The sequence below is a fragment of the Oncorhynchus mykiss genome, chromosome 23, assembly GCF_013265735.2.
Source record: "Oncorhynchus mykiss isolate Arlee chromosome 23, USDA_OmykA_1.1, whole genome shotgun sequence".
In the NCBI taxonomy this organism is placed as follows: Eukaryota; Metazoa; Chordata; class Actinopteri; order Salmoniformes; family Salmonidae; genus Oncorhynchus; species Oncorhynchus mykiss.
This window is the reverse complement of record NC_048587.1, coordinates 12,647,325-12,667,491: the sequence shown is the minus strand read 5'-3', so window position 1 is coordinate 12,667,491 and position 20,167 is coordinate 12,647,325. Positions and strand designations below refer to the sequence as shown.

The following is a 20,167-nucleotide window of genomic DNA, read 5'->3' as shown; positions in this document are numbered from 1 at the left end:
AAGTTATTAATAAACAAATTAGGCACATTTGGGCAGTCTTGATTGAACAGAAATGCAATGGTTCATTGGATCAGTCTAAAACTGTGCATATACACTGAATCCATCTAGTGGCCAAAATCTAAATTGCATCTAGGCTGGAGTTATACATTATGGCCTTTCTCTTGCATTTCAAAGATGATGGTACAAAAAAATACAAAGAAGTTAAAGTAGCCTTTTGTTGTCACCAGCACAATGTGCTCTTGTGTAATGATCATGCTGTTTAATCAGCTTCTTGATATTCCACACCCGTCAGGTGGATGGATTATCTTGGCAAATTAAAATTGCTCACTAACAGGGATGTAAACTAATTTGTGCACCATTTTTTTGAGAAATAAGCTTTCCGTGCATATGGAAATATTTTATGGATCTTTTATTTCCCAAACCAGAAACCGTTGATTGATGGCAGCATTTGCGCGAAACTGAAAGCGCGAACCACTGCTTTTAACCAGGGCAAGGTGACCGGAAACATGACCCAATACAAACAGTGTAGCTATTCCCTCCGCAAGGCAATCAAACAAGTACAGTGCCTTGCGAAAGTATTCGGCCCCCTTGAACTTTGCGACCTTTTGCCACATTTCAGGCTTCAAACATAAAGATATAAAGCTGTATTTTTTTGTGAAGAATCAACAACAAGTGGGACACAATCTTGAAGTGGAACGATCTTTTATTGGATATTTCAAACTTTTTTAACAAATCAAAAACTGAAAAATTGGGCGTGCAAAATTATTCAGCCCCCTTAAGTTAATACTTTGTAGCGCCACCTTTTGCTGCGATTACAGCTGTAAGTCACTTGGGGTATGTCTCTATCAGTTTTGCACATCGAGAGACTGACATTTTTTCCCATTCCTCCTTGCAAAACAGCTCGAGCTCAGTGAGGTTGGATGGAGAGCATTTGTGAACAGCAGTTTTCAGTTCTTTCCACAGATTCTCGATTGGATTCAGGTCTGGACTTTGACTTGGCCATTCTAACACCTGGATATGTTTATTTTTGAACCATTCCATTGTAGATTTTGCTTTATGTTTTGGATCATTGTCTTGTTGTCTCAGGTCTTTTGCAGACTCCATCAGGTTTTCTTCCAGAATGGTCCTGTATTTGGCTCCATCCATCTTCCCATCAATTTTAACCATCTTCCCTGTCCCTGCTGAAGAAAGTCAGGCCCAAAGCATGATGCTGCCACCACCATGTTTGACAGTGGGGATGGTGTGTTCAGCTGTGTTGCTTTTACGCCAAACATAACGTTTTGCATTGTTGCCAAAAAGTTCCATTTTGGTTTCATCAGACCAGAGCACCTTCTTCCACATGTTTGGTGTGTCTCCCAGGTGGCTTGTGGCAAACTTTAAACAACACTTTTCATGGATATCTTTAAGAAATGGCTTTCTTCTTGCCACTCTTCCATAAAGGCCAGATTTGTGCAATATACGACTGATTGTTGTCCTATGGACAGAGTCTCCCACCTCAGCTGTTCATCCAGAGTGATCATGGGCCTCTTGGCTGCATCTCTGATCAATCTTATCCTTGTATGAGCTGAAAGTTTAGAGGGACGGCCAGGTCTTGGTAGATTTGCAGTGGTCTGATACTCCTTCCATTTCAATATTATCGCTTGCACAGTGCTCCTTGGGATGTTTAAAGCTTGGGAAATCTTTTTGTATCCAAATCCGGCTTTAAACTTCTTCACAACAGTATCTCGGACCTGCCTGGTGTGTTCCTTGTTCTTCATGATGCTCTCTGCGCTTTTAACGGACCTCTGAGACTATCACAGTGCAGGTGCATTTATACGGAGACTTGATTACACACAGGTGGATTGTATTTATCATCATTAGTCATTTAGGTCAACATTGGATCATTCAGAGATCCTCACTGAACTTCTGGAGAGAGTTTGCTGCACTGAAAGTAAAGGGGCTGAATAATTTTGCACGCCCAATTTTTCAGTTTTTGATTTGTTAAAAAAGTTTGAAATATCCAATAAATGTCGTTCCACTTCATGATTGTGTCCCACTTGTTGTTGATTCTTCACAAAATACAGTTTTATATCTTTATGTTTGAAGCCTGAAATGTGGCAAAAGGTGGCAAAGTTCAAGGGGGGCGAATACTTTCGCAGGGCACTGTATCAGTATAGAGACAAAGTAGAGTCGCAATTCAATGGCTCAGACACAAGAGGTATGTGGCAGGGTCTACAGTCAATCACGGATTACAAAAAGAAAACCAGCCCCGTCGCGGACCAAGATGTCTTGCTCCCAGACAGACGAAATAACTTTTTTGCCCGCTTTGAGGACAATACAGTGCCACTGACAAGGCCCGCTCCCCAAACCTGCGGGCTCTCCTTCACTGCAGCTGACTTGAGTAAAACTTTAAATGTGTTAACCCTCGCAAGGCTGCAGGCCCAGACGGCATCCCCAGTCGCGTCCTCAGAGCATGCGCAGACCAGCTGGCTGGTGTGTTTACTGAATTGGTCCACCCACACAGACAACATTGTGAAGAAGGCGCAGCAGCGCCTCTTCAACCTCGGAGGCTGAAGAAATGTGGCTTGTCACCAAAAGCACTCACAAACTTCTACAGATGCACAATTGAGAGCATCCTGTCAGGCTGTATCACTGCCTGTTACAGCAGCTGCTCCGCTCACAACCGTAAGGCTCTCCAGAGGGTAGTGAGGTCTGCACAACGCATCACCGGGGGCAAACTACCTGCCCTCCAGGACACCTGGACACCTGTCACAGGAAGGCCATAAAGATCAAGGACAACAACCACCCGAGCCACTGCCTGTTCACCCCGCTATCATCCAGAAGGCGAGGCCAGTACAGGTACATCAAAGCAGGGACCGAGAGACTGAAAAACAGCTTCTATCTCAAGGCTATCAGACTGATAAACAGCCACCACTAACATTGAGTGGCTGCTGCCAACATACTGACTCAACTCCAGTCACTTTAATAATGTAAAAATGTATGAAAAAATGTATCACTAGCCACTTTAAACAATGCCTCTTCATATAATATTTACATACCCTACACTACTCATCTCATATGTATATACTGTACTCGATACCATCTACTGCATCTTGTCTATGCCGTTCTGTACCATTCTCATTCATATATTTTTATTTACATATTCTTCATTCCTTTACACTTGTGTTGTGAAAGGTTGTGAAATTGTTAGGTTAGATTACTCGTTGGTTATTACAGCAATGTCGGAACTAGAAGCACAAGCATTTCACTACACTCGCATTAACATCTGCTAACCATGTGTATGTGACAAATAAAATTTGATTGATTGATTGATTTCAGCTCATGAAACATGGGACCAACACTTTACATGTTGCGTTTATATTTTTGTCCAGTATAAAATCATGATAATGTTACAGTAAAACACTTAAATGGAAATACTTTGGAACATATACTGTATGTACTGTATATATGACATTTAGCTTATTGTTGATGATTGATGCTTATTGTTGATCTTTCCTCTTCCCTGTGAGGTCTGGAGATAAGCGCCCCTTTGCAGAGGAACCTTAACTGGGGCTCGAACATGGCTGTGGAGTGTTCTGTGAATGAACCTGCCCCACAGGTCATGACCGAAACGCCTCCTGTGGCCCGGCCAATCCAGAGAAGCACTTGGAAGACTGGCAGTACCTCCAGCACATCTAGTGAGTCTTATCTGTCATTTTCATGTCACTGTGATATACTATCAAAAATGACAGCTGATGTAGTTTTGATGTTGGATATATTGCAAGATGATGTTAGCGTGGATTGTCTTGATCAATAATCTATTTTAGTAGAAAGATTATTCTATAAGAACACACGGTCATTTGTTGTGCTGATCAACTCTGATTATTTCCATATCATCTATGGTCATTATGTCTAAAAGATTAGACCGGTAGCTGCAGTTCTCTCCCCATTATTGTTGCTTTACTCAGCTCAGGGGGGGGGGGAGTTCATCACATCCTACTGCAGGCTCTTAACTCTTCAAGAAATTGTTTTACATTTACTTGTCGTGTTTCTTTCCTGAGCGTATAGTTTTGACTTTTACTTTCTCAGGTAGTGGCAGCAACAGACTCAGCACACATAGTAACATGAGCTACAGCAGTGGAACTGAGCCTGAGTTTGAGGTAAGGCCAAATTGTTCTTCAAAGCCCAGTTCACCCAACACGCTTCTGGTATATTTATGTCTTTGTGAATACATGGCTTAGTCAACAAAGCTAAATAGCTTATCCTTATTCCTACATGTAGTTGCTGAGAGACATTAAATCCAATTGAGTCAAATCACCGCAAAAAGCGTTACGTTATAAACACCTTTGTAATTGATCTAAAGCATCTTGATATTTAAAAATCATACTTAGGAAGGCACCATGTACAGTCGTGGCCAAAAGTTTTGAGCATGACACAAAAATGTATTTTCACAAACTCTGCTGCCTCAGTTTGTATGATAGAAATTTGCATATACTCCAGAATGTTATGAAGAGTGATCAGATGAATTGCAATTAATTGCAAAGTCCCTCTTTTCCATGCAAATTAACTGAATCCCCCAAAAAACATTTCCACTGCATTTCAGCCCTGCTACAAAAGGACCAGCTGACATCATGTCAGTGATTCTCTCGTTAACACAGGTGTGAATGTTGACGAGGACAAGGCTGGAGAGCACTCTGTCATGCTGATTGAGTTCGAATAACAGACTGGAAGCTTCAAAAGGAGGGTGGTGCTTGGAATCATTGTTCTTCCTCTGTCAACCATTGTTACCTGCAAGGAAACACGTGCCGTCATCAATGATTTGCACAAAAAAAGGCTTCACAGGCAAGGATATTGCTGCCAGTAAGATTGCACCTAAATCAACCATTTATCGGATCATCAAGAACTTCAAGGAGAGTGGTTCAATTGTTGTGAAGAAGGCTTTAGGGCCCCAAGAAAGTCCAGCTAGCACCAGGACCGTCTCCTAAAGTTGATTCAGCTGCGGGATCGGGGCACCATCAGTACAGAGCTTGCTCAGGAATGGCAGCAGGCAGGTGTGAGTGCATCTGCACGCACAGACAGGCGAAGACCTTTGCAGGATGGCCTGGTGTCAAGAAGGGCAGCAAAGAAGCCACTTCTCTCCAGGAAAAATCTCAGGGACAGACTGATATTCTGCAAAAGGTACAGGGATTGGACTGCTGAGGCCTGGGGTAAAGTCATTTTCTCTGATGAATCCCCTTTCCGATTGTTTGGGGCATCCAGAAAAAAAGCTTGTCCGGAGAAGACAAGATGAGCTCTACCATCAGTCCTGTGTCATGCCAACAGTAAAGCATCCTGAGACATGTGGCTCAGAAGTTAATTGACAGCAGCCAGGGCAGTTTGCAGAGGTCTTGAAAAAGAAGGGTCAACACTGCAAATATTGACTCTTTGCCTCAACTTTATGTGATTATCAATAAAAGCCTTTGACACTTATCAAATGCTTATAATTATACTTCAGTATTTCATAGTAACATCTGACAAAAATATATAAAGACACTGAAGCAGCAAACTTTGTGAAAATTAATATTTGTGTCATTCTCAAAACTTTTGGCCACGACTGTACTTATTTACAATGTACTCTTGTCAATGTATTTACAACGTTCTCTGTCAATGTCGCTTTTGTCGATAACCTGATTATTAATTATGCTGTATATTGATTTGATCCATGGAAAGGACACAGTTGACTTCATCCCTCTTCCTCCACAACCCCCAAGGATCGCTGAGTCCGCACCTCTACTTCCTCCCCCCAGAATCCCACCACGACTCCCAGACCGGTAAGCCCACTCTCTGGAGAAGAGAGGCCCTTTCATACGTTCCTGTGTCAGGATCACAGAAACTTGATGCAACTTGATTACTTGATGTTATGCAACATGGAATTACAGAAAGGCAATATTGCAGGAGTTAAAAGTAGAATCAGTAATATTATACCTTAATTTAACTAGACAAGTCAATTAAGAACAATTTTTTTATTTACAATGACAGTCTAGGAACAGTGGGTTAACTGCTTTGTTCGGGAGCAGAACGACAGATTTTCACCTTGTCAGCTCAGGGATTCGATCTTGCAACCTTTCGGTTACTGGCCCAACCCTCTAACCACTAGGCTACCTGCCACCCCGTCATCACAAACAGCAGAGTGACTTCCTGGAGTGTGACATTCTATTCTTTGTGAGAAGGTGTTAAAGTTCACAGCTAGCCATTGTTATGTGAATGAGAGCTGAAAAGTACCCAAGGCCTGGCCTTGGCTCCCAGTTAGAGCAGTGCCGCCAGAGCCATGGCCCAGTGAGACAACAAGAAGCCTGAGCCTGAATAAAACACTGGGGTAGACAGAAATTCACCATCATAGTACTACATCAATATGAGTATTATTGCGGTATAGAATCACAAATGGTCTAATATTGCAGTATAACAACCAATGATACAATATTACAATGGGATGTATTAATGCTGTAGTCTAGATAGCAGCTCAATAAATATGAAAACCGGTGGTTTATTTGAGAATATTGCATATTGAAAAGGCAAGCCAACTTGAGAAACACCTCAGTGCGCATTATACACAGTGGTAAAAGTGAGATGACGGAAATGATAAAGAGGAAATATAAGCTGACTGATTGATGACTGCACTGTCAGAGAGGAAACCTGAAGTTTGAAGATATTCATGTCAACTTTTTCTTTATTATCTAAAATGAAAACTTGTCACCAGGTAGAGAGATGGATATACACTGAGTATACCAAACACGAGGAATACCTTCCTAAGTTCCTAAGTTCCTAAGTTCCACATCCTTTGGGTGGTGGACCATTCTTGATACAGACAGGTAACTGTTGAATGTGAAAAATCCAGCAGCATTGCAGTTGTTGACCTAAACCAGTGGGCCTGGCACCATGTCTCAATTGTCTCAAGGCTTAAAAATCCTTGTTTAACCTGTCTCCTCCCCTTCATCTACATTGATTTGAAGTGGATTTAATAAGAGACATCAATAAGGGATCATAACATTCACCTGTATTTACCTGGTCAGTCTATATAATGGAAAGAGCAGATGTTTCGTACACTCAGTGTATATTGAGTTTGAGTTTAACATCAAAAGGCTTTTACCACAACTTACTGTATATAAGGCTACTCATAGAAAGCTTTTATTGTCTAGTTTTATGTTCACTGTATTCATATGAGCATTTGCTTCATAAGGCCTTGGTTCACGTCAGATTCCGTCACTCCTCCGTAAAGCTCGTCCCTCAGCTGATCTGTCTTGTAGGACATGGAGCTCAAACTCAAACCGACATTCAAAAGATGAAAGTACAGTACAAAATGTAACAATATCACTGCGCCCTCAAATGACTCTCCATGAAATAGGCAGAATAACTAGCTAGCTAAATTGTTACAAACGTTGTGACAGTGATTTAATAGTTTACAACTGTGAGAAAAAATAAAAACAAACCGGTGGCCATATCCTGCACAAATTCTGTGCTTGGACGTTGGCTGTGTAGCTAACTGTTGTAGCTAGCTAGCTTACTGACATAGATAGGTAATTTGTTATCCCTTTCTTTACTAACACAAAAAGCTCGCTTAGCCTGTTTGATTTGTTAAAAAAATTTGAAATATCCAATAAATGTCGTTCCACTTCATGATTGTGTCCCACTTGTTGTTGATTCTTCACAAAAAAATACAGTTTTATATCTTTATGTTTGAAGCCTGAAATGTGGCAAAAGGTCGCAAAGTTCAAAGGGGCCAAATACTTTCGCAAGGCACTGTATGTTACCAACAAATTCTGATTATTCCACGACACTACTTTGACAACAATTCAGTGAATGCAACAAGTATTAGATAGAGACCGATAAAGAGAGAAGATACAAAACACAACTGTTCAAAGGTAATAAAAGATTAAATTCATATTTCACACTGTCACTTTAGTGTTTGCCAACATGTCATGGAACTTCTGAAAGCATGGCCCCATCCTGAAAAGTGGCACAGAACACGTAGTGCACCCAAAGGAGGTTTCTATGCCCACTCTTTGCCCTGCATCCATTTGGGATGCACACCACACAACCTCTCTTGCGACCTTCAAACTTCACCTGCTTTCAAATTAGTTACAACTCGGTCCACGTGCCCTGGTGCCACACTCTTGGCGCCCCTCTTCCTACCACTGTAGCCATATCCCAAAGTGAATGCCCAAGCTGCATTTTTAATGCCTTCATGGACCAGCGCCTGCGGTTTCTGGGAAGGGGCCTTTGCAGAGTCCACCACACAATGCATTTATGATGGCAATATTGAGCATCCCCAAACACATACTTCCACCATTGTGCACCCAACATTGTAATAGCTCAATAGCTCCTCAAGCTCTGGAAAAGATATACAGTTGAAGTCGGAAGTTTACATACACCTTAACCAAATACATTTAAACTCAGTTTTTCACAATTCCTGACATTTAATCCTAGTAAAAATTCCCTGTCTTAGGTCAGTTAAGATCACCACTTTATTTTAAGAATCTGAAATGTCAGTATAATAGTAGAGAGAATGATTTATTTCAGCTCTTATTTCATTCATCACATTCCCAGTGGGTCAGAAGTTTACAGACACTCAATTAGTATTTGGTAGCATTGCCTTTAAATTGTTTAACTTGGGTCAAACATTTCGGGTAGCATTCCACAAGCTTCCCACAAGAAGTTGGGTGAATTTTGGCCCATTCCTCCTGACAGAGTTGGTGAACAGTCAGGTTTGTAGGCCTCCTTCCTCGCACACGCCTTTTCGGGTTCTGCCCACAATTTGTCTATGGGATTGAGGTCAGGGCTTTGTGATGGCCACTCCAATACCTTGACTTCGTTGTCCTTAAGCTATTTTGCCACAACTTTGGAAGTATGCTTGGGGTCATTGTCCATTTGGAAGACCCATTTGCGACCAGGCTTTAACTTCCTGACTGATGTCTTGAGATGTTGCTTCAATATATACACATCATTTTCCTGCCTTATCACGCCATCTATTTTGTGAAGTGCACCAGTAACTCCTGCAGCAAAGCACTCCCACAACATGATGCTGCCACCTCCGTGCTGCAAGTCTCCCCCTTTTTCCTCCAAACATAACGATGGTCATTATTGCCAAACAGTTCTGTTTTTGTTTCATCAGACCAGAGGACATTGCTCCAAAAAGTACAATCTTTGTCCCCATGTGCAGATGCAAACCGTAGTCTGGCTTTTTTTATGGCGGTTTTGGAGCAGTGGCTTCTTCCTTGCTGAGCGGCCTTTCAGGTTATGTCGATATAGGATGAACCAGACTTGTGGAGGTTGAGACTTGTTGAGATAATGCCAAGAGTGTGCAAAAATGTCATCAAGGCAAAGGTAGGCTACTTTGAAGAATTTCAAATATAAAATGTATTTTCATTTGTTTAACACTTTTTTGGGTTACTACATGATTCCATATGTGTTGTTTCATAGTTGTGATGTCTTCACTATTATTCTACAATGTAGAAAATAGTACAAATTAAGAAAACCCCTTGAATGAGTAAGTGTGTCCAAACTTCTGACTGGTACTGTAGTTAGTGGAGTTACAAACAAACTATACAAAACAAGTGAAATGTCTTAGCTGTGATTCTATGTTTTCCACACACATAAACTAGCTACGTGTAGCCTTCCTACTTTGACACAACTGGGTCCCACATTTCCAATGTCGAATAGCTTGAAGTCACAAGGCTGTTCTCACAGGCTCTATGTCCCTACGTGGGAGCATTGCGATCCATAGGTCAAGATTTTTGACCTGGTTACATGTACATTGAACGACACAGCAGCTTTCTGACACATTTTGTTTTATTTCTTTATAACAAAAAAAAAATGATGACGGCTTTTCACGCTGTGGGTTTAAAGGAAAGAATGTTTGTTTTCCTGAATTTTGTTGGCCTGGTCTAAATCAAATCAAATCAAATTGTATTAGTCACATGTGCTGAATACAACAGGTAGACCTTACAGTGAAATGCTTACTTAGGAGCCCCTGACCAACAGTGCAGTTTCAAAAAATATGAATAGAAATAAGAGATAAAAGTAAGCAGTAATTAAAGAGCAGCAGTAAAAAATCAAAATATATACAGGGGGGTGCCAGTATAGAGTCAATGTGCGGGGGCACCGGTTAGTTGAGGTAGTATGTAGGTAGAGTTGATTAATGTGACTATGCATAGATGACAACAGAGAGTGGCAGTGGTGTGGAGAGGGGAGGGGGGCAATACAAATAGTCTGGGTAACCATTTGACTAGATATTCAGGAGTCTTATGGCTTGGGGGATAGAAGCTGTTTTGAAGCCTCTTGGACCTAGACTTGGCACTCCGGGACTGCTTGCTGTGCTGTAGCAGAGAGAACAGTCTATGACTAGGGTGGCTGGAGTCTATGACTAGGGTGGCTGGAGACTAGGGCCTTCCTCTGACACTGCCTGGTATAGAGGTCCTGGATGGGTGGAAGCTTGGCCCCAGTGATGTACTGTGCCAAGCAGCTGCTGCAGCTGTAGAACCTTTTTGAGGACCTGAAGACTCATGTCAAATCTTTTCAGTCTCCTGAGGGGGAATAGGTTTTGAAATGCCCGCTTCACGACTGTCTTGGTGTGCTTGGACCATGTTAGTTTGTTGGTGATGTGGACACCAAGGAACTTGAAGCTCTCAAACTGCTCCACTACAGTCCCATCGATGAGAATGGGGGCATGCTTGGTCCTCTTTTTCTCTTAGTCCACAATCATCTCCTTTGTCTTGATCTCATTGAGGGAGAGGTTGTTGTCCTGGCACCACACAGCCCGGTCTCTGACTTCCTCCCTGTAGGCTGTCTCGTTGTTGTCAGTGATCAGTTGTTGTCGGCTGTGTCATCTGCAAATTTAATGATGGTGTTGGAGTCGTGCCTTGCCGTGCAGTCATGAGTGAACAGGGAGTACAGGAGGGGGCTGAGCACTCACCCCCGAGTGGCCACTGTGTTGAGGATCAGCGTGGCGGATGTGTTGTTACCTACCCTTACCACCTGAGGTAGGCCTGTCAGGAAGTCCAGGATCCAGTTGCAGAGGGAGGTGTTTAGTCCCAGGGTCCTTAGTTTATTGATGAGATTTGAGGGCACTATAGTGTTGAACGCTGAGCTGTAGTCAATGAATAGCATTCTCACATAGGTGTTCCTTTAGTGTAGAAGTAGTTTAGCTCATTCTGTAGGCTCGTGTCACTAAGCATCTCGCGGCTGTGCTTCCCTTTGTAGTCTGTAATGGTTTGCAGGCCCGGCCACATCTGACGAGCATCAGAGCCGGTGTGTAGTATGACTCGATCTTAGTCCTGTATTGACGCTTTGCCTGTTTGATGGTTTTTCGGAGTGCATAGCGGGATTTCTTATAATCTTCCGGGTTAGAGTCCCACTCCTTGAAAGTGGCAGCTCTACCCTTTAGCTCAGTGCGGATGTTGTCTGTAATCCATGGCTTCTGGTTGGGCTATGTACGTATGGTCACTGTGGGGATGAAGTCATCAATGCACTTATTGATGACGCCAATGACAGATGTGATGTACTCCTCAATGCCATTGGAGGAATCCCGGAACATATTCCGGTCTGTGCTAGCAAAACAGTCCTGTAGTTTAGCATCTGCTTTATCTGACCACTTTTTATTGATCTAGTCACTGGTGCTTCCTGCTTTAGTTTTTGCTTTTAACAGGAATTAGGAGGATGGAATTATGATCAAATTTTCCAAATGGAGGGAGAGGGAGAGCTTTGTATGCATCTCTGTGTGTGGCGTATAGGTGGTCCAGAGTTCTTTTACCTCAAGTTGCACATTTAACATGCTGATAGAAATTTGTTAAAACTGATTTAAGTTTCCCTGTATTACAGTCCCTGCCTACTATGAGTGCCACCCCTGGGTGAGCGTTTTCTTGTTTGCTTATGGCGGAAATACAGCTCATTCAATGCTGTCTTTGTGCCAGCCTCTGACTGTGGTGGTCTAGTGGAATGCCTTATTATCACCTGAATATTGACTCGGAGTAGCAGAACTACTTTCGAGCTATCCCATTACCCTTTGCAAGATACGAGACAGATCAGTGCAGGCGGATTTGACGCTCTATCTGACGTAAGACAATGGCCATGGTCATAATGCAGTTTGAATGTCTATGAGCAGTTATTAGCTCCCAATTTCTCCATTGTAATGCATTTCTCATAAGGAGTTAAATATGCATTATGAAGAGGGTATTCATATGCAGTGTTACCATTTATTCTCCTTACTTGTAATGAAACTGGTCTGGGTATATTTCTGTTGATAGTTCTGTGAATTTTGCATCTCAAACTAAATTATTTGGGTAATCCGAGTTGATGTGCATTTTAAACTGCCAACCACAAAACCAAACCGACCCTAATGATTGCCAAATAATTGCTCTCGTGGGTCTTTAATGACCTAGATGTAAGTTTAACTGTGTCATAGGTTATATGTTGAAATGTTTAAAAAAATAAAAAAAACATGTCCAGTTACTGCAGCTGACATTATGACTGTTTTTTTTAATTATTTTTGAGCTGAGAATTACTGGACTAACTGTGAAACAGACAATCAGCTATAAGGGACTCTACAGACTGACATCTCTACAACACCTTGACTATTTTAATAATTCCCCTGAGAGACACACTCATTTATGACTGAAAATACTGTGTGACTCACACGAATACACTCTGCATTGCTTAGTCTCGTTTTAATTTGTCATGCCAAGTGTAACAACCATGTTATCTGTTATACATTTTAGGGCCTCAGAGAGTTTGTTGCTGGAGCGTTACACATCATGCCCCTCTCGAGCACTTCCTAAAACACCAACTCAGAGGACCACCTTTCCCCCTCCCATACCCCGGAGAACACGGTGACGCACATCTCTGCTGAAATCTGTTCCAAAGTATTCCCATGCATAATAAAGAGATATACTGTATGTGATCGTGTACACATGTCAGCAGGGTTAGAAATTATTATGTTTTAGTCAATTATTATATCTGTTTGGGCTTCTTGTGGTCAATTTGCAGTCTATAAATGATGTGTAACTATGTTCCGGCCCCCTGCTCAGTAAATCTAGTTGATGATGGCTGATTTACATGAACATTAGCATACATAAAGGTTTGAGTGTGTAGAACAGAAGCACATAGAACATGATCATCAAGTCAGTCAATTCAGGAAGTAAACTGAAATTCCAATTTAAAATGGCCAATCTTGGATTCAAACATCAACAAAGCACACTTTTTAGGTGAACCGCTGAGAGATGGGTCTGTAGAAATGTAATTTTAAAAAAAGGAAAACATTTTTAATGACTTCTTAATAAAATTTAAAAAAGCTATTCATTTCAAAAGTTTTTCATTGTTTAGAATTTTCGATTTCAATCATTTTCAGAATTGACTGACTTGAATTGTAACTGACCCCAACCCTACCATAGACCCATTGATACTGTACATGGATCTTGTAATAACTCCATGCGTTAGAATTGTAAAGGGTTTTCAACAAAGTGATCAAATAAAGATTGTGTTTGTTTATCAAGCTTGTGCATGCGTACTACTGTATTATACAACCGATCACACGATGAAGTTTGATTTTACAAATGCAAATTTGAAACATTCATGTAATCTGTTTTAAAATAAATGTGTTGAGTTCAGTGGCGATTTTAGCGTGTAAATCAAGGTGTGTCACTTTTTTTTTAGATGCATGCCAGCAAACCCACAACCCAACACTAAACAATTCATTAATTGCACTATAACGCTGAACAAACGGTGCCCACAAACTGTTAGGGTCTACATAAAGCTGTCCCAACACCTTACCACTGCTACACCTGGCTATCAGCGGAGCCTTGTCTGGCAGTGAAACAGTTCCTTCAGCCTCATTTACTGGCTTTTAAAAAAAGATAGCTTTTATGGCTGACTTGCTTAAACAAATGTGGTTTCTACTGACAATTGAGATGTACAAACTATGGCATAAGGGAACGACGACTGGATAAGAGGCGATCCGTAATTTTGATTAAGACATTAATGAGCGAGGTAGGATGGACGTAGTCAATATAACTATTTGTTGTCCTGTGCTCACTTGAACAGGAAGGTGGTGCTGCAGTCCTTTGTGGGAAAATTTTGTCATCAGACTTGGTCATTAAAGTCTGGCATTCTCTGCATTTATGGTGCTTTCAAGCTAACTGTGAACTCTGAAAAAAACAAGGTTGAATCATGATGACCTCAGGGATCTTCAGGTCGGTGTCAAGTTTCTTCAAAATCGAACCCAGAAGCAGACCAGGACAAGGAGAGTAGGAAGAAGGTGAGTAACTGAAGACAAAACAAACGGAGGTAAGTTTAAGGCAAGCAATACGTAACAAACAACAAAACAAATTATATCCAAATTGAGGCTGATACTCTGGCACAACATACTGTTCATGGCTAATGATCCGGCAGGGAATGGATGTCAGGTCCGGGCTAATGAAGAGGAGAGATGATGATCAGGACCAGGTGTGCAGATAGCTGATGGGATACAGGTGCGGGTAATCAGAAACCCCAACTGGCTACATTGCCCGGCAACCAGACAGGGTGCGTTCCAGGACGCCGGAAAAAACACTCCAGGACAGCACATAGGCAAAAAACAGACTCAGGAAACGGGATTCGTGACAGTCGGAGCTAGAAAGAGGCCCGAGTTCCAAACTCGCAATTCCTATTTGGATGACCGTTCAAAACATATTTTCCCATTCGGAGCTAGTTTTTTTTCAGAGTTCCCAGTTGTCTTGAACTCACTGTAATCAGTTTTCCAATTCTGAGTTTCCAGTTGTTTTGAGCTCGGCAGAAGTCATGCTGGATTGACACCATGGCCAATGTTGAATGTTTACCCTTTTAAGCTTGGAAAAGAGACCATTAAACCCAGACTTGGGACCACACACCCACTCAACTGAATAGCAGGCTAGTGATTGCTTTGCAATGCTTGCAGTTAGCCAATGAGTCCTTCCAAACCACTCATTGTTGAATTTGCGATTTCCAACTTGTTGCGTAATGTTTATGTCCAATGGCCGAAGAGCACCGGAACGTTTTATCTATAATTTCTCTTTATTATTTATCTTCATATGACAAGGATTAAAAATGATTTGCCAGTAGATTGTCAACGTGATTCATGATGATTTTGAAAGTATGACGTTGACATGATGAGTCCAATCAATGTTGCTGTAGATATAACTTAATTTGACTTCCTTTTATCTGTGGCCAATGACCTTGAGCCTTCTTGGATAGGCACTTCTAATGTAACTCTATGGCAGCATCCAAGGGGCTTGAATGTTCGAGCTCTACCCTTAGATTTGGCGGTGACGTAGTGTCCCCATGAGTGACAGAACACTAAGCCAATCCCGACGGAACTAGAGAACATTACCAACCCCTACGCTCAGTATTTTCCGATGGCTGCCCCACCACCACAGAAAGCACTGAGCTAGGCTGTAACACCCGCATTTTGGAGCTGTCTTACTCAAGAAAGCAAAAAAGAGACAATGTTTGTTTTCGGCTTTATTATTATTATTATTTTTATCTAGAAAGGTGGGGCTCAAAACAGAACCCCACCTGCCCAGCATGACGGGTCGCTACTGGTTGTGTTAATGTTTGGTGTGTACTGCAACATTGGATATGAACATTCATTTCCTAGACAAGCATTTTACACTGCACACTGTACATACTGTATGGTACAATATCAGCCACTTGGTGGCACTCTGTTCATGAGATACACTGTTTTGTTTGCTGATGTTTGGCATGCTAGGCTATATTTCAAAAAATGTAATTACTTCTATATTTTATAATATATACACTATGAAATATCATGTGTTTATTGTCTGTTGCTTTGATGTTTAGTGTCGTTGTCAACCTGCACAGCACAACACATTATTGTTCGCTTACATTTGAGTGTATTTCATACAGCAAGTACCATATGTACCATATTACATGAATTTCCTATTTGACAATAATGTATTTAATTAAATGATCCATCAACATTCTAAGGATCATAAATGTGTAAGAATCCTGTAATGTAAGAGTTTTGAAGATATCCCATTATATGACAATGAGTCCTGAAGCCACCTCCCTCCCTTTGCCTGTCCTCAAGGAGGGAAATACGCATGTAGCCTATGAGCAAGGAGTGAGGTACAGTGCGTTGTCGGGGTGATTGGTGGGTGCTGTGTAGCTCACTGTCCTGACTGTACATTGTAGCACATACCTCTTTGCCGTGTGTGGGAGCGATATTTGATAAACAACACTGGATTGCAACAAAGGTAAACGTTTGCCATTTTATTGTCTCTTACTTTATTTGCACGTCAGATACTGTAAATAGCCTACAAAAGCCAATTTGCATCATGCCCATGTTGGATAATTTCACTCCCTTGGCAACAAATGCCCTGACAAATGTGTGTTTGATTCTGTGGCACGAGGGACTTGCGGTAATGTCTCGAGTGTTTGATTGTAATTCTAATATTAGCCTATTACCTACATTGGTGGGCTTTTATTGGATTCCAAGTGGGACCAAAATGGCCTGGGACTCTGTCTTCAGACGGCAGTACAGTCGTTGTGTTGAAGCTATACTGCAGTAAAGACACATCCATTTGAAATCTGCAACCATACACACGACCGCTGCTCATCCTTGTGTCGCACTAGACTAGACACTAGTCTATAGTTTTGTAAAATTAAGTATTCCAAATCATGGAACGAAATAACGTAACGTTTATTATTGTCATGGAACGCTCTTTGCATGTTTTATCTGGTTACAAAAAGACAATAGTCTACTATTGGCCTACTGCACATTGAACAACATCACTTGAACTCTTTCTTAGTTTCCTCTTAAATGGTTCAGAATATTGTAGCGGTTTTCATTATAGTAGAAACAACATATGGCAACATAGTATGTAGGTAAATACATGAATAACATCAGTGGTATGTATGGGCATAATGTAATGCATATTATGCGGCACTGATAGGTAACCCCAATTTAACTTGATTTGTGGCTACTGTACAAAAGGTACCGTACAGTATAATGACTTGTGGGTGGATGGATGGTTGTCTATTTACAAACTAGCATTCATCTCAAAATGTGAGTGTGAATAGGCTGTGTGAGCGAAATTCTGAAATTCCCATTCTTATTATAATCTCTTGCATGCCCAATGTCCATTCTAGTACATTGCATTCCCCTGTACACTATATTTCAACCCGGTTCTCTCTGTAATTAGTCTGTATGTGTAAAAATGACACAAATATGATTACTGCATAACCAACTCACTGTATGAGCTAAATAAGAAACAAACAATAGACCCCTCTTGGTCAGAGAACGACAACCTCTGGACAAATGCTATGGATTAAGCTATTATTGATTGTCTGCACAAACCCTCATGCCACGTAAAGACATGAAAGCAACTGAATGACCCATAGGGACTGAATGTACAATAGTTATGACACACTGAATGGTTACCTCCATGTTCAGACAGTTGTTTGACAAATCGGCCTCAGGGCTGGCTTCCTGATTAAGTGCATGTGACCTGAATGTAATTTATAGATTGGCAGGTAAGGGTGCTCTCGAGCGGCTAGATGTTCTTTACCATTCGGCCACACGATTATTGAGAATTACGATAAGCATTTCTCTACGGATGGCCATGCTTTCCATCTGGCTACCCCAACCCTGGCCAACAGCTCTGCACCCCACGCAGCAACTGGCCCAAGCCCCCCATTCAACCAACTACCTACATCATCCCCATATTTGTTTTTGTTTTTCTGCTCTTTTGCACACCCGTATTTCTACTTGTACATCCTCATCTGCACATATATCACTCCAGTGTAAATTGCTAAATTGTAATTACTTTGCCACTATTGGCCTATTTATTGCCTTACCTCATTACTTCATTTGCACACACTGTATACAAATGTTTCTATTGTGGTATTGACTGTACATTTGTTTATCCCATGTGTAACTCCGTGTTGTTGTTTTTGTCGCACTGCTTTGCTTTATCTTGGTCAGGTCGCAGTTGTAAATGAGAACTTGTTCTCAACTGGCCTACCTGGTTAAATAAAGGTAAAAAATTAAATAAAGACCCACTGGTTATTGAATAAAACAGTCTTAGGCCCCTCTATTTGAGATAAATATTGCAGCCCTCATCCTCCACATACAACACCCGTTCTGACGGTCACATTCTGTTAAAGGTCCCCAAAGCAAACACATCCCTGGGTCGCTCGTCTTTTCAGTTCGCTGCAGCTAGCAACTGGAACGAGCTGCAACAAACACTCAAAATGGACAGTTTTATCTCTCCATTCAGAGACTATCATGGACACTCTTACTGACAGTTGTGGCTGCTTTGCTTTGTTGTCTCTACCTTCTTGCCCTTTGTGCTGTTGTCTGTGACCAATAATGTTTGTACCATGTTTTGTGCTGCTACCATGTTGTACTGCTGCCATGTTGTGTTGCTACCATGTTGTTGTCATGCTGTGTTGCTACCATGCTGTGTTGTCATGTGTTGTTGTCTTAGGTCTCTCTTTATGTAGTGTTGTCTCTCTTGTTGTCATGTATGTTTTGTCCAATATTTATATTTTATTTTCAATCCCAGTCCCCGTCCCCGCATGAGGCCTTTTTCCTTTTGGTAGGCCGTCACTGTAAATAAGAATTTGTTCTTAACTAACTTGCCTTGTTAAATAAAGGTTAAAAAAAAACTTTAAAAAAACACTTCCACATAAACAGGGTTGCCAGGTCTAGCTAAACTTTCTATAACAATGACCACTGAAAACCTGGCCTGAAAATTTGGCCAAATTTTTTTCCACAGCAAGAGAAGAGTTGCCAAATGTATACAATAACCTAACGACATTAGAAGCAAAGTTCGGTTTTCATCAAGATTATTATTATTGCGAACTATGAAATTATGTAATAAATTTGAATATGTTGCAAGAGAAATTATAATTTGCCCTTATTAAACTCGCAAGATCATTTTCTATCAATGGATGTTGATTTAACTTGTTTGACTACTATGATTAAGCAATAAGGCATGAGGGGGTATGGTATATAGTCTAAGGGCTGTCTTTTAGCATTACACAACGCAGACTGCCTGGATACAGCAATTTGCCGTGGTATATTGGCAATATATCACAAACCCTGGGGTGCCTTATTGCTATTATAAACTGGTTACCATTATAATTAGAACAGTAAAAAGTTTTTTTTTGTCATACCCATGGTATACGGTCTAATATACCACTGCTTTCAGCCAATCAGCGTTCAGGGCTCAAACCCGGTTCATATCTGTAAATAAATCGCTTTTGAGCATGTGCATACTGTAACTATAGATAAATCCACCAGGAGTGTTTGAGTGATGAAAGTTGGACAGAGGATCTTGAAATCTCTGCGCAAGAAAACACTTGGACAAAAAAACGAATGCTAGGCTATTTTCTGGCAATTGTGCTGTTATTATGTGCCAGATGTTAAGACCATTTGCAAGATTTAATTGTCATTTCAGTAGGCATAGGCTACAGAATAAAATCTGGGTTTATGATTGTAATTCAACTTTGCCATGTCTTGCTTAGATAGTGCATTGAGAAAGTATTCAGAACCCTTGACATTTTCCACATTTTGTTACATTACAGCCTTATTCTAAAATGTATTAAATAAATACAAATCCTCATCAATCTACACACAATACCCCATAAAGACAAAGGGAAAACAGTTTTACTGTAGATGCAGGTAGCCTATAGCCCCTGATAGGCCTACATCTTATTTAAAACAGGCTACAGTAGCCTAGGCAAGATGTAAACTGAAAGATTTAGCAGCTTGCTTAGTTCAAATATTTAACTCGTCTGACAAATGATTTCAACATGAATAGCTTAGCTTAGCAATTTTGAGGTAAGAAGTGCTTGTGTTTTCAAATATCCTGCTGGAATAGGCTACCGAGGACGGGATCGCAATTTCAATCACTGAATTAAACATTAATAATATGTATATGAACTGAATATTCTTGTCAACAACAGCCAGTGTTTATAAAAAATAAATAAATACCTGTAGCCTAATCTGACTGACTGTTACAGTCAATCTAATGCGTGCAACTGATCGGCAATTTAAATAACTAAACATGGCCATTAATAATGGCAGAATAACACAAGGCTAAAACAATAATACACTGAAGTTATAAGCTATTTATTAAATCTGTTTGCCAGCTACAGGTAGGCTACACAAGTGGCA

At 41.0% G+C, this 20,167-nt stretch overlaps 2 protein-coding genes across 6 annotated transcripts in view; both read left to right on the top strand.

Annotated features, from left to right (window-relative positions):
* pik3ap1 (phosphoinositide-3-kinase adaptor protein 1) overlaps nucleotides 1–13,616 on the top strand; it is a 33,663-nt gene extending 20,047 nt beyond the window's left edge. For all 4 annotated transcript variants that reach the window (XM_036960129.1, XM_036960131.1, XM_036960130.1 and 1 more), the window contains 4 exons: nucleotides 3,510–3,677; nucleotides 4,069–4,139; nucleotides 5,689–5,789; nucleotides 12,729–13,616. In XM_036960129.1, coding sequence (XP_036816024.1) covers nucleotides 3,510–3,677; nucleotides 4,069–4,139; nucleotides 5,689–5,789; nucleotides 12,729–12,843 — 455 coding nt within the window. In that variant the 3' untranslated portion in view covers nucleotides 12,844–13,616. The remainder of the gene's footprint in view (nucleotides 1–3,509; nucleotides 3,678–4,068; nucleotides 4,140–5,688; nucleotides 5,790–12,728) is intronic.
* A 2,492-nt stretch (nucleotides 13,617–16,108) lies between these two features.
* Nucleotides 16,109–20,167, top strand: part of LOC110502275 (sorbin and SH3 domain-containing protein 1) — a 66,074-nt gene continuing 62,015 nt past the window's right edge. For both annotated transcript variants that reach the window (XM_036960642.1, XM_036960649.1), the window contains exon 1: nucleotides 16,109–16,238. The gene's annotated coding sequence lies outside the window, so the exon portion shown is untranslated. The remainder of the gene's footprint in view (nucleotides 16,239–20,167) is intronic.